Here is an 11,369-nt window from a genome sequence, read left to right as displayed (position 1 = left end):
AAAAAAAATTACAAAAGGTTGGAAGCAATAGGATATATATATATATATATATATATATATATACACACACACACACACACACACACATATTCATATAGTTGTTGTGCGGAGATATGGGACCGTCTGCACCCCAGGGTGCCACCCCGGACGCCCCGTTATTCGTCACGGAGCGGACGTCACAGAGCGCAGCCCCCCTCTGCGTCATCGCCCCTGGTTTAACTGCAGTGACGCGCCGAGCCGCATGCAAGCAACTTTCCGCCGCTTCCCCGCAGGGACACGGAGCTCAGGCGGGATGGACGCGAAATAAGAAGAGGAGAGAGAGAGAGGGGGGGGTGAAAAAAAGTGAAAGGAGAGAAGGAAAGGAGGAGCAGCGAGCGCGGGGTTTTTTTTTTTTTCTTTCTTTCTTCCCCCCCTTTTTTTTTTTTTTTTTTTGAAGTAAAACGCCGAGTCGAATGTAGCCGACGGCAGAGTCCCCCCCTGCTGTGGAGTGAATGCTTCGCCGTCTGGAAGAAGGAGAAGAGGGGAAAGTTCGGTGATATCGACGCAGACGCAGCCATGCCGCCGGAGTTGCTCGCCCCGACCCTGCTGCTGCTGCTGCTGGTGCCGCTGCTCGCCTCCTGCTCCTGGGGACGTGAGTTTCCGCCTTTCGGGCGTGATTATTTTTTATATAACCCCCCCCCTCCCGGGTACGAACGTTCGGTTTGTTTACACCCCGCCGCCCTGTCCCCCTCCTGTCCTGCCCAGTGTCCTTGTCGCCGGAGGAGGCGAACCAGTTCCTGCGGAGGCACAAGCGAGCCAACCAAGTTTTCGAGGAGACCAAGCAGGGGCACCTGGAGCGGGAGTGCGTGGAGGAGAGATGCACCAAGGAGGAGGCGAGGGAGGTCTTCGAAAACGACCCCGAGACGGTGAGTTCGCTCGCGGTTCCCACGGTGACCTTTAACCCGACCTGACGGGGGCTTTTCAGTCGCCTGCCCGGAATGTTAGTCACGGTTCCGGGGAACGTTTCGTTGAGCCGTGTGCGCTAATGTCCCCGCGTTGTCACTTAATTTCCCCCCACCGAGCAGATGGCGTGACTCTGCACTGTGGATTAGATTTCTGCTCGTCAGGTGCGTTTTTATTTCCAATGCGCGTCTGCTAATTTTCTACTGATAATGGCCACCCCTCACTACCCTGGCTTCTTTAGTGCATCTCACATCTGGCCTCTTGACATCTTTTAGTGAACGTCCCATTGACCTGATGCGGGTGGGCGTGGCTATGCAAATCCGCGTCGACCTGCAACGCAACGTGGGCGTGGCCACATGAATCGGTAAGGTCAATTAAACCCGCCGGGGCGTGGCCTTGCACAGTGAAGCTCAGGGTGGAGAGGTGACTGAGTTGAATTGGAATGTGTTTTCGGTCCCACGTGGATCGAAGCTCGACCCTCAACCGCCCAGGAATGCACGCCGAAAATAAACGTCCGGACACGTTAGATTAACCTTTTCGCGAGCGCGTAGATTAGTCGTAATCCTGCTGGATATGCTAATGACGTAATTAAGTGTGGAACGTGTGCAGATCATTGTTGGGTGGTGCGGGTGACTCGATTACAGAGGCTGTGACATTAGCACATTTGGGTCGAGGACCAATCTGATTATTAGCGGAACAGCAGGAAAGAAATGCTGCCATGGTGTCAAGGTGGTAGTAGCCTAGTGGGTAACAAACTCGCTTGTGAACCGGAAGACCCAGGTTCAAACCCCACTTACTACCATTGTGTCCCTGAGCAAGACACTTAACCCTAAGTTGCTCCGGGGGGGGAACTGTCCCTGTAACTACTGATTGTAAGGGCGTCTGATAAATGCTGTAAATGTAAATATAAATGTCATGCATCAACAGTGCACGATTATTGCGAAGAGAAGCGTTTTGGAGTGTTGTACTCTGCAGCCGGTTATCAAGATATATTGAACAAGTTATATTTCAGTATTTCATTAATGCCTGCAGCTGACTTGGACATGCAAAAAGTTGTGGAGTGAATTATTCAGGGTGGGGAACGTGCACGCCCCATGCTGCAGAACTCTGACTCTGCAGTTCTCACTGCAGAGAGGATGCGAGTGGTTACCGGGTAACCTGCAGGTAGAGAGAGAATAACTGCAGGGATTCGCTGCTTTCGCCGGGTGGGGAAACCATATAACAATATAGGTGATTTCTCCATAATGCTATTACTGCATTTTGATAAATGTTTGTCGCTGTAGAAGTGCCACTCCCTGTGCTGCTCACAGATTATGACAATTTTGGAGTGCACACACACACACTCTCTCTCTCTCTCTCTCTCTCTCTCTCTCTCTCTCTCTTTCTCTCTCATCTTCCTCTAAGCACCACAGACTCACAGAAAATGAAAGAGAAATATGTTGTATGAATCGAGGGAAGATGTGAGGCGTGTGCTAACAAGCATCGGGATTGACTTGTACGTGTCTTGGTCCAGAGACTAAGAACCTATTACAGGAAGACGTCTTCGGTGACTATTCTGGGCTAGAAGGTTTAAAAAAAAAAAAAAAAAAAGAAGTGCCCTACTTGCAGGCCGATTGAAGCTCGGTGAAACTTAGCCAAGGTCACGACAGCACAGATCCCCATGAAACCGAATGACGGATGGATGAATGATGGGTCAGCAGAAAATGACTGTTCCTCTTTACTAACGTTACTTTCTTCTTCACAGGACTACTTCTTCCCAAAGTACCTGTGTAAGTCCTCACTTTTAATCACTTTCAACATTCATCATCGCTGTGGAAATTGCTATTATTTCAGCCCTTTGAATAAGGTGCTGACCTTGAAGCAGTAACCGGAAATGCTTCCTGGTTTGTGCAGCGTGCGTGGAGAAGTTCGGCGATTCGGAAAAGAAGAGGCAGGATCTCATCACCTGCGTCCACAGTGAGTCTCTCACCCTCGTCCCGTCTCCCTCCCGTATGTATAAATAGCTCAGTGGGCTGCTGCTCCATCTGCACTGCACCAGTTCAGCAGAGGACGGGCAGAAAGTGGAGGGAGTAAGGCTGGAAAAGAGGGAGAGCGAGAGAAAAGTGGGCGTGAGCATGGCCGGGCATCAGACACCAGACGTGGGGTCTGACGACTATGAGGGGCTCGTCCTTCACTGCATTAAAAAAAAAAATTATTTATTTTTTTGCTGAATCAGTAGGCAGCCTCACGCTAGCCCGTGCTGCGCTGTGATTGGCTGATTTGGCGATGTTCCCTGAGTCAGCTGGAGAGAGCGAGGGATGCTGTGACTGTGCAGGACACGACGGCATCAGCTCATCTCCTCTGCTTTCTCTGTCTGTTGCGTTTGTAACGTACTTCTCTTCTCTCTCTCTCTTTTTTTTTTTTTTCTTCTTCTTCCTTTTCTCTTTTCCAAAGAAACCCCTTGCTGATGTTTTGCAGTAGTGTCCTTTCTCTTACCTGCATTCTCCTGCTCCATCTTCATGAATCTCTACTTTTCCATCATCATTTAAATATCAAGTATGTGTTTTTATATCCGAATTCCAAATGTCATTAAGAAACATCTATTAGCAAAAGATGGAAATGGAATTCCTGCCATTAATAAGCTTTACTTGTATTATGCCGTGGAAGTGCAAAAATGAAGAAAACTGACCAATTATAAATTCTATTAACTAGTTAATCGTGCTCATTTTGGAACTGGTGAGTGTGACTCACTGTTTTCTTTTGTTACTTTCATTTCTTTCTTTTTTGGCCCCTCTGTTTTGTTCTGAAAACCATTTCTAAACCCTGGCACACACACCCCCACACATACCAACACACGCTACCCTGAGCTGCGGCCTCTCTTCCCCCAGAGCACCCCACTCTCCTACATTAGATGTGTCCGGACTTGTCCGCGTTGCGAAACGGTGCGTTAGAGGAGCACGAGGACCTCCATGGCTGCGTGTGAAAAAACGGGAGCGCGGGGCCAAAAGCAACTCTGCGCTGCCAGGGTCCGTCAGCCACAGTCTGTCGGTCAGGAAGCATCTGCAGAGCCTGTATAAACCACCACAGAAGGGGTGGGGTGGAACGAAAGTGAATTAGACTGGAAGTGAGGGCAGTTAATGGGATCCCGCTTAGTTTACCCGTCCATCCTAATAAAGAACTGTGTACTATAATCTCTCTTTCACTCCCTCTCTCCTCTCATTTTCTCCCCCATTTCATATTCAGACATTCCAGACCAGTGCTCTCCCTCACCCTGCAACCCCAGAGGTACGGTGCGCTGTGAGGACAAAAAGGGCAATTTTCAGTGCCACTGCTTCACCGGATATACCGGCCCCAAATGTGACAAAGGTACCGTGACACTTTCACAGCATCTGACCCCCAAACCTAATTCAAAGTGACAGTGTAGAGACTGAAATTTTTTTTATTTTAATATCCCGGTGGTGGTGGGTCTGATTGGAAATAACTGGAAAATGCTTAAAATTGGGCCAGCTCACAAGTTTTTATTTATTCATTTATTTATTAATTGTTTGGTGTATCATTTACATATATACATGTTCAGAGCCCCTTTAAGGCAGGGATGAAGAACCCGATCCTGTGCTTGTGCAGGTTTCTGGGCGCCCAATGACTCCCGTTCCCCACATTTTATGTAAGAGAGTGGCAGGATGATGTCCCTTTAATACTCAGACCCATCCAGAAGAAGCAGGCAGACACGTCTGGTCCTGGCTGTCGTGACTTGTTGCTAGCATGACCTCGAGTTTTCGACCTTGCCAAACGGCTGCACTGGCACATCGGCTCACGTCTGAGGATTCTCTCGGGTTGCTCTTGTTAGCCTAGCTGTAATACACCCTGTGCATTGTGGGAAATGTACTGTAGCTTGGTGAGCTCTGCTGCATTGCATCAGTGGCACAGCAGTTTTCTGAGAGATCGAAGGGAGAGAGAGAGAGAGAGAGAAGCACAGGGAACAGTTTTTATTTCTCATCCTGCTGCAGTCAGGAACCCTGATGACTCATCATCTCAAAGGGCAGGTTTGTTGGGAAGATGAAACATTAATGAAATGTACAGGACGTTGAGGTTTTTCCACAGTCCGGATCCAGACGAACAGTCCATCATTCATGATCCAGAGCGTTTCACACACACACACAGGGAGTTTTCCTCTGCGGGAAAGCAAGTGACAAATTCAAACACTGAAACACTGCCACCTCTCAGATGCCCCACCTCCAGAAACAGCGCATCAGAACGCTGTCGCAGACATAATACGGTCCCTCCCCGAACCTTGCCTGCGATTGGTTCACTGACTTCAGTGTGTTTTATTTCAACGTGCAGATATCAACGAGTGCATCAAAAGGAATGGCGGCTGTGACCACGAATGCAACAACACCATGGGGAGCTACCGGTGTTCCTGTTACCATGGATACGCCCTTGCTGACCGCCACCTGTGTGTTGGTGAGTCCAGATAAGTGTGCACTTTTGGCCATGTGGATTAAAATGTACAATGAAACAAAGAAGAACACAACCATTTAAAGCAAGCCTGCCACGGGTACGGCCAGATAGTAGAGAAAATCCTTTTTTACTTAATTTCACACTAATCTATCGATCTTATTTTAAATGTAACACAGTAATCCATAATATGGATGAAACGGATGCTGTGATTTCATTTAACTGAGGCTAAAAACTGTTTACAGCACAATATTAAAATATTAAGTATTAAAACAAGATGAGGTCTAAAAAGGTTGCAAACATAATCATATTATAAAGGGGGTCGTTTCCAATTAGGGTCAACATGGAACATAAGCCTTCTGCAGACCAAGTAGAAAATGTGTTTGATCTTGTCCATTTTCTTTTACCCAAAACAATTACCAAATGGCAAGAGGTGCCAAGTCTGGGTCATTGCTAAACAAGGACAGGCAACATTAGCACTGGCTGTCATAGTAGGTCTGTAGCTCCACTGGTTTTTATATAAATAAGGGATCACACCTGCATGCTTGACTTCTACTAGTTACAGTAGATGCTTGAGTTGTTGCTAATGCAGAGAGCTTTCATAATGCAGGAAGTAGATGGTCTTTCTCTCAGACATTAATGGATTGCTTGTGTGTGTGTGTGTGTGTGTGTGTGTGTGTGTGTTTGTAGATGTGGATGAGTGTGTGTCAGAGCCAGGCGTCTGTGGGACAGCTGTCTGCTCAAACCTAGAGGGCTCGTATGAGTGCCTATGTGAGGAGGGTTACCTATACGACAACCAAACCAAGAGCTGCCTTGGTGAGTCAATTGCACACACACACAGGCCCACACACACACACACACACACACACACACACACACAGTTTTTCCTTTTTTAAATGGTGCCATTCCATATCATATGCCGCAATTTTAATTAAACAAGAGATTGAATAAAACAAAAATTATTTAAGACAACATAGTAAAAGAGTCATGAAAGGACTGCATAAGAACCACATAAAACTTTGCATAAGAACACCGTATAAGAACCACCTCACTCTGGGTTAAAAGCCAGGGTCTAAAAGTGAGATTGGTAGGTCATTCCATAAATGTGCCGTGGCCATTGCCAAGGCTCTGTCACCTCTGGGCTTGCAATGTGACCAAGGAACAGACAATAGTTTCTGGTCTGAAGACCTGACGGAACAGGGTGGAGTGTAGGAATGGAGTAGGTCTGCAAAATAGGTTGGATGAAGACCAGAAATTATGAAATAAGTACTGATAATTCCATTTTTATTTCAACCATTCTTCAATCACCCCTCCTCTTTGAGAGAAAACACTCCCGTGTCTGCTCTAGAGATGTTGCAGAACTTTTAACTCGCACATTAAAGAAAACGAGAGATTGAACTACTTTTTTTTTTTTTTTCTTGGCAACGAGTTCATACCTGTCCGTTCTTCCGTCTGAAATCTGAGAAGGTGGTAATGGCAGAGTGAATCAGCCTGTATTTCCCACATCCTCTTTCACACAGTGTTTTCGCTCTTCCTCCCTCCATCCACCCCCTTCTCGCTGTTTTTCTTTCAGCCTTTCCCTCTCATCTGCTGGCATCGCTGCAGTAATAACACGGCGCTGGCTCTCGCTGAGCTCAGCCCAGGGCTGCAGTGTCCCGTCCCGTTTTTTTTTTTTTTTCTTGCTGCATTGCACCTGCGTTCGTGAGTCTTTTTTTTTTTTTTTTTTTTTTGCCCTGAGAGATCAAACTCCAACAAGTCTGAAGACGACTCCCTGCGAATATTTCCGAAATGTTTTGGCCATTAATCCGCAGCAGCTTGGCCTGGCCGGTGGAACAAGACGCGGCTGTTTATTTGGCTCCCAGGTCGCCGCGCTTCCTGTTGTTATCTGGATAACCGTCTCAGTAGGTCTGATCTTTTCGTCCCTCTGCTCCCCGCTGCCTGCAGATGTGGACGAGTGCGAGCTGAGCGTGTGTGAGGAGGAGTGCGTGAACACGCCCGGAAGTTTCCGCTGCTTCTGCGACGGGCGGCTGGGGAAGAAACTGGCTCCGGACCTGAGGAGATGTGAGGTGAGTTGCTGTCTCCTCTCCAGCACTTCCTGTCCCTGATCGTGTAAACACTCATTTAATATGGATTCAAATGGAAAAACGGGGTTTGAAGCTGCTGTCACAGTGTTTTTGTTTATTCGGGCTTCTCGTGTTACCGTGTTTTCCGGGGCAAAGGGCAGAGCGCAGCATGTTTTCCTCGCCGGAGTGACTGGATGAGCCTTCTTCTCTCTCTCTCTCTCTCTCTCTCTCTCTCTCTCTCTCTCTCTCTCTCTCTCTCTCTGCAGCCAATAGAGCCTGCTTTCTCACTCGACCTGAGGAGGAACCCTCGCTCTCTGTACTTGGGACGGATGTTCAGTGGTATTCCCGTGGTCCGGCTGCGCTTCAGGAGGAGGATCCCCACTGGGTAAATAGACTCTTGTGGTGACGAGCTGAAAGGGTATGCAGGGCAGAAAAGAGTGAAGAATACAAAAAGGAAATCTTTTATGATAGTTCAGTTATTAAAATTGTCCCTTGACTGTTCTTGACTGACTGTTTGTGTCAGTTCCTCCGTTCATGGATTAAGCCTACTCCAAGTCACAAATTTTTTCTCAGGTGGTTCTCACTGTGAAAAGGTTGAGAACCACTCTACTTATACTTGAATACTGTTAAAGGTTTTGAAAATGAGGATAGTTGGTATAAGCCAGGTTGTAGAATGTATGGGGACTGTCGTGTAAACCCTCTGCTGGTTTTTAGTTTCAGTGCGGAGTTTGACCTGAAGACCTTTGACCCTGAGGGGGTCATCTTCTTTGCTGGGGGTCACCTTAACAGTTCCTGGATTGTGTTGGGCATACATAATGGGAAACTGGAACTTCAGCTGAAGTATGGGACTGTGAGCCGCGTCACGAGCAGTGGTCCAGTTGTTAACGATGGCCTGTGGCATAAGGTTAGAGGTCATATGTTCTTCAGTCACCTGTTGAAAAGGTAATGCTGGTAATGGAAATGCTTTAATATCTTGACTTTGTTCCCTGCCTCCTATAGATCTCTGTGGAAGAACAGGGCAGGAGTCTTGTGATTAAGATTGACAGGGAGGCAGTGATGAAGATTGCCGTGAATGGAGACCTTTTCACGCTGAACAAGGGCCTCCACGAGCTTAACCTCACCGTTGGTGGTGTGCCTTTCAAACAGGATGGTCTCATCAGCAAGGTGAGAACTCTGTATAGATTACATTTATATTTATGGCATTTATCTGACGCCCTTATCCAGAGCGACTTCCAATCAATAGTTACAGGGACCGGTGTCTTTCTCAGGAACACAATGGCGGTCAATAGAATTTGAACCTGTAAATCTGTGGCCTTTTGGTGTGTTACCCACTAGGCTACTGCCACCATGTTCCTTGGGGGATTTCTGTTCCACATTGTGGCATCCCTCAGGGTTAAATACCTTTTCCTATTTACTGAAATCCTGTTTTAGGCACTGTTTCACTGCCCACCTGTACCTGAGAGTGTGTCTGTATGTCGTCTGGGCCAGGTGAACCCTCGGTTGGATGGCTGCATGCGTGAGTGGCGCTGGCTGACTGGAGAGGACACGTCCATCCAAGAGACGGTGCGCAACAACCAGCACATGCAGTGCTTTTCCAGTGAGCAGAGCGGAGCCTTCTATAATGCCAGCGGGTTTGCCTTTTTCAACCACAGCCATGGTGTGTGTATGTTCGAAATGTTCTGGAACTGCCTGTTACGCAACCTGTTGTGTTTGTGTGTATTTGCCATTCCTCACATCTCCACCTACTGCTCTCTCTCTGCAGGTGACTCACATGTGTTGAATGTGCAGTTGACCCTGCGACCGGCCTCATCTGTGGGCGTAATGTTTGCACTTGTCCGTCAGGACAACGTCCCTCTTTCCATCTCCCTGTCTGACTATCACCCTGGGAAAAGAGAATGGCAGGAGGTGAGCTTTTCTTTTTAAAACTTTATATCTTTCTTTAGAGTGGAACTGTTGCTTGCTATTTCAATTGCAGTTTATTTGAATACAGATCATTTCTGTCGTGCCTTTTTTAAATCCTAATGTGCCAGGTGGGAGTTGTTCTACAAAGGTCATTATGTTTCAGTATGTACTGCTGTCCATGGGTGGCGTGGTTGTAGCCAGTGTTCCAGCACAACTATGTGACATGGAGACTCACCTGGTAAACATCACCGTGTCGGAAAACCTGACTGTGCTGGAGGTGGATGGGCAGGTGGGCCAGACTGAGACCCATGAGACCTCCCAGTCTCTAGATCTAAGCGCACCATATGGCACTTTCATCGGGGGTTTACCAGGTGGGATTTCACTTTAAATTCCTCTTCTGTAATGTCAAATCTAAATGTACATGTTCCTTCATTTAGGCTTCATTCTCTTTCTCAGATGTTTCTGTCGTCTCCACGCCAGTGTCAGCCTTTTATGCAGGCTGTATGGAGGTGGCTGTGAATGGTCAGCTTCTGGATCTCGACGAGGCACAGCACAAACACAACGACATCCGTTCACACTCCTGCCCCCTTCTGGGAGCACAGTAGTGTTGCATCTTTACATTTAAAGCACACTTTAACTCCCAATGCCACACCAACTCCTGGTCTCTTAAACCCCACACATTTCCCCTGTCCCCTTGTCCCCTGCTGATGTAATATGGCTGGGTATGCCAAAATGTGATAATAGGGCTATCACCATATTGGTGGTACAAATCCAGGCCTTTTAAATTTAAAAAAAGGGGGCAGTAGTTATGGGCATGACCGTCGTCTCCATGGGGTCATACTTGCATATTATTAAGGGAACTGATAGGCTCTAGAATTATATCAACTGGGATTAAATGTCATAATGTGGCTGGTCATATCACATAATAATGGGCACCATCTATCCTTGGATAAGATGACTGTCCCAGGGTTTGGGGGTTCAGGATTGGTTTTGTGAGTCCTGATGGCCTTACAAACCAAAGCCACACCTTATAGTTCAATAGTCAGGCCTCCTCTTCCTCCTCTTTCCACCAGTAAAGCAGTTCTTACATACCACACAGTCATGCTGTTCACACTCCCCCTGGCAAAGGAATCCCTTTATTCATAGGTCTGTCCCTAGACTCCTCCCACCTCTAACAGTAAAATGCATATGAAATATTACATAGATGTATTTTGCCCTCATCTCCTGTTCTTGGGTCTGTTTCCATCTATTGGTTGCAACCTGATGGTCGCTGATCCAAGATCATCAGATGAGAGCAGAAAGTATCCAGAACCATGTAACAACACTTTACATAGACACTAAGAGCTGTTTATTTATATGATCACTGAGGCACAAAGACTGTGTGTGTGATCTTTAGGGTCCTGAAGAAGCACTGCGTTGTCCCACATGAGCTACTGATAGAACAGCAGGCTGTAGTATGCTGTGTGTGTGTGTGTGTGTGTGTGTGTGTGTGTGTTTGTGTGTGTGCGTGTGTGTGTGTGCATGTAAATATGTGCCTGTTCAGCGCTTTTAGATGGCATACAGAGAAAACAGGGGCAGCTTTGAAGGTGTCCTGCGTGGGAGCTGCGTATCATGTTCATAAGCCTTACCTGATGCAGTCATAAACACTATATGAGCATTAAATAGCTGTCACTTGGCAATTCACATGGTGCTAACATGGTGCTTAAGACATGGTTGTGTAACGTTTATGAAGGTGCATATATCTCTTCTGCAGGAAACCTTCAGTATATAGGGCCTAAAAAAAGTATTCCAACAGTTTGCCTTTAGAATGAGCGGACCACTTTTTTTTTTTTTTGTGCTATGTTGAGCTTGTCTTTAATTATTGAGTTTGTGAGAAATTGAGTTGTTATGATTTTAAAAATATGTAATGTATTTTAAACTTTTTTTTTTTTTTTTAATCATTGTGCTTCTTCGGCACTTTCACCACCAGATGCAACACCAAATTGTTTCCAGTCATGGATTGGAGAATAATAAAAAAAATAAATTATG

The 11,369-nt window shown here is 46.7% G+C and overlaps 1 protein-coding gene across 1 annotated transcript; it reads left to right on the top strand.

The window, feature by feature from the left end:
* Positions 1 to 415: 415 nt before the first annotated feature.
* On the top strand, positions 416 to 11,367 carry gas6 (growth arrest-specific 6). Its single transcript, XM_028955274.1, has 15 exons — positions 416 to 631; positions 745 to 905; positions 2,687 to 2,711; positions 2,836 to 2,898; positions 4,165 to 4,287; positions 5,263 to 5,382; positions 6,067 to 6,192; positions 7,321 to 7,442; positions 7,706 to 7,824; positions 8,154 to 8,343; positions 8,439 to 8,603; positions 8,928 to 9,096; positions 9,202 to 9,344; positions 9,505 to 9,712; positions 9,798 to 11,367. The coding sequence occupies exons 1-15, from the start codon at positions 556 to 558 to the stop codon at positions 9,944 to 9,946; spliced, it is 1,959 nt and encodes a 652-aa protein (XP_028811107.1). The 5' UTR covers positions 416 to 555; the 3' UTR covers positions 9,947 to 11,367.
* Positions 11,368 to 11,369: the final 2 nt, after the last annotated feature.

This window comes from Denticeps clupeoides, chromosome 15 (genome assembly GCF_900700375.1).
Source record: "Denticeps clupeoides chromosome 15, fDenClu1.1, whole genome shotgun sequence".
Classification (NCBI taxonomy): domain Eukaryota; kingdom Metazoa; phylum Chordata; class Actinopteri; order Clupeiformes; family Denticipitidae; genus Denticeps; species Denticeps clupeoides.
Note: the sequence above shows the minus strand (reverse complement) of the source record. Positions and strands in the feature narration are given on the sequence as shown.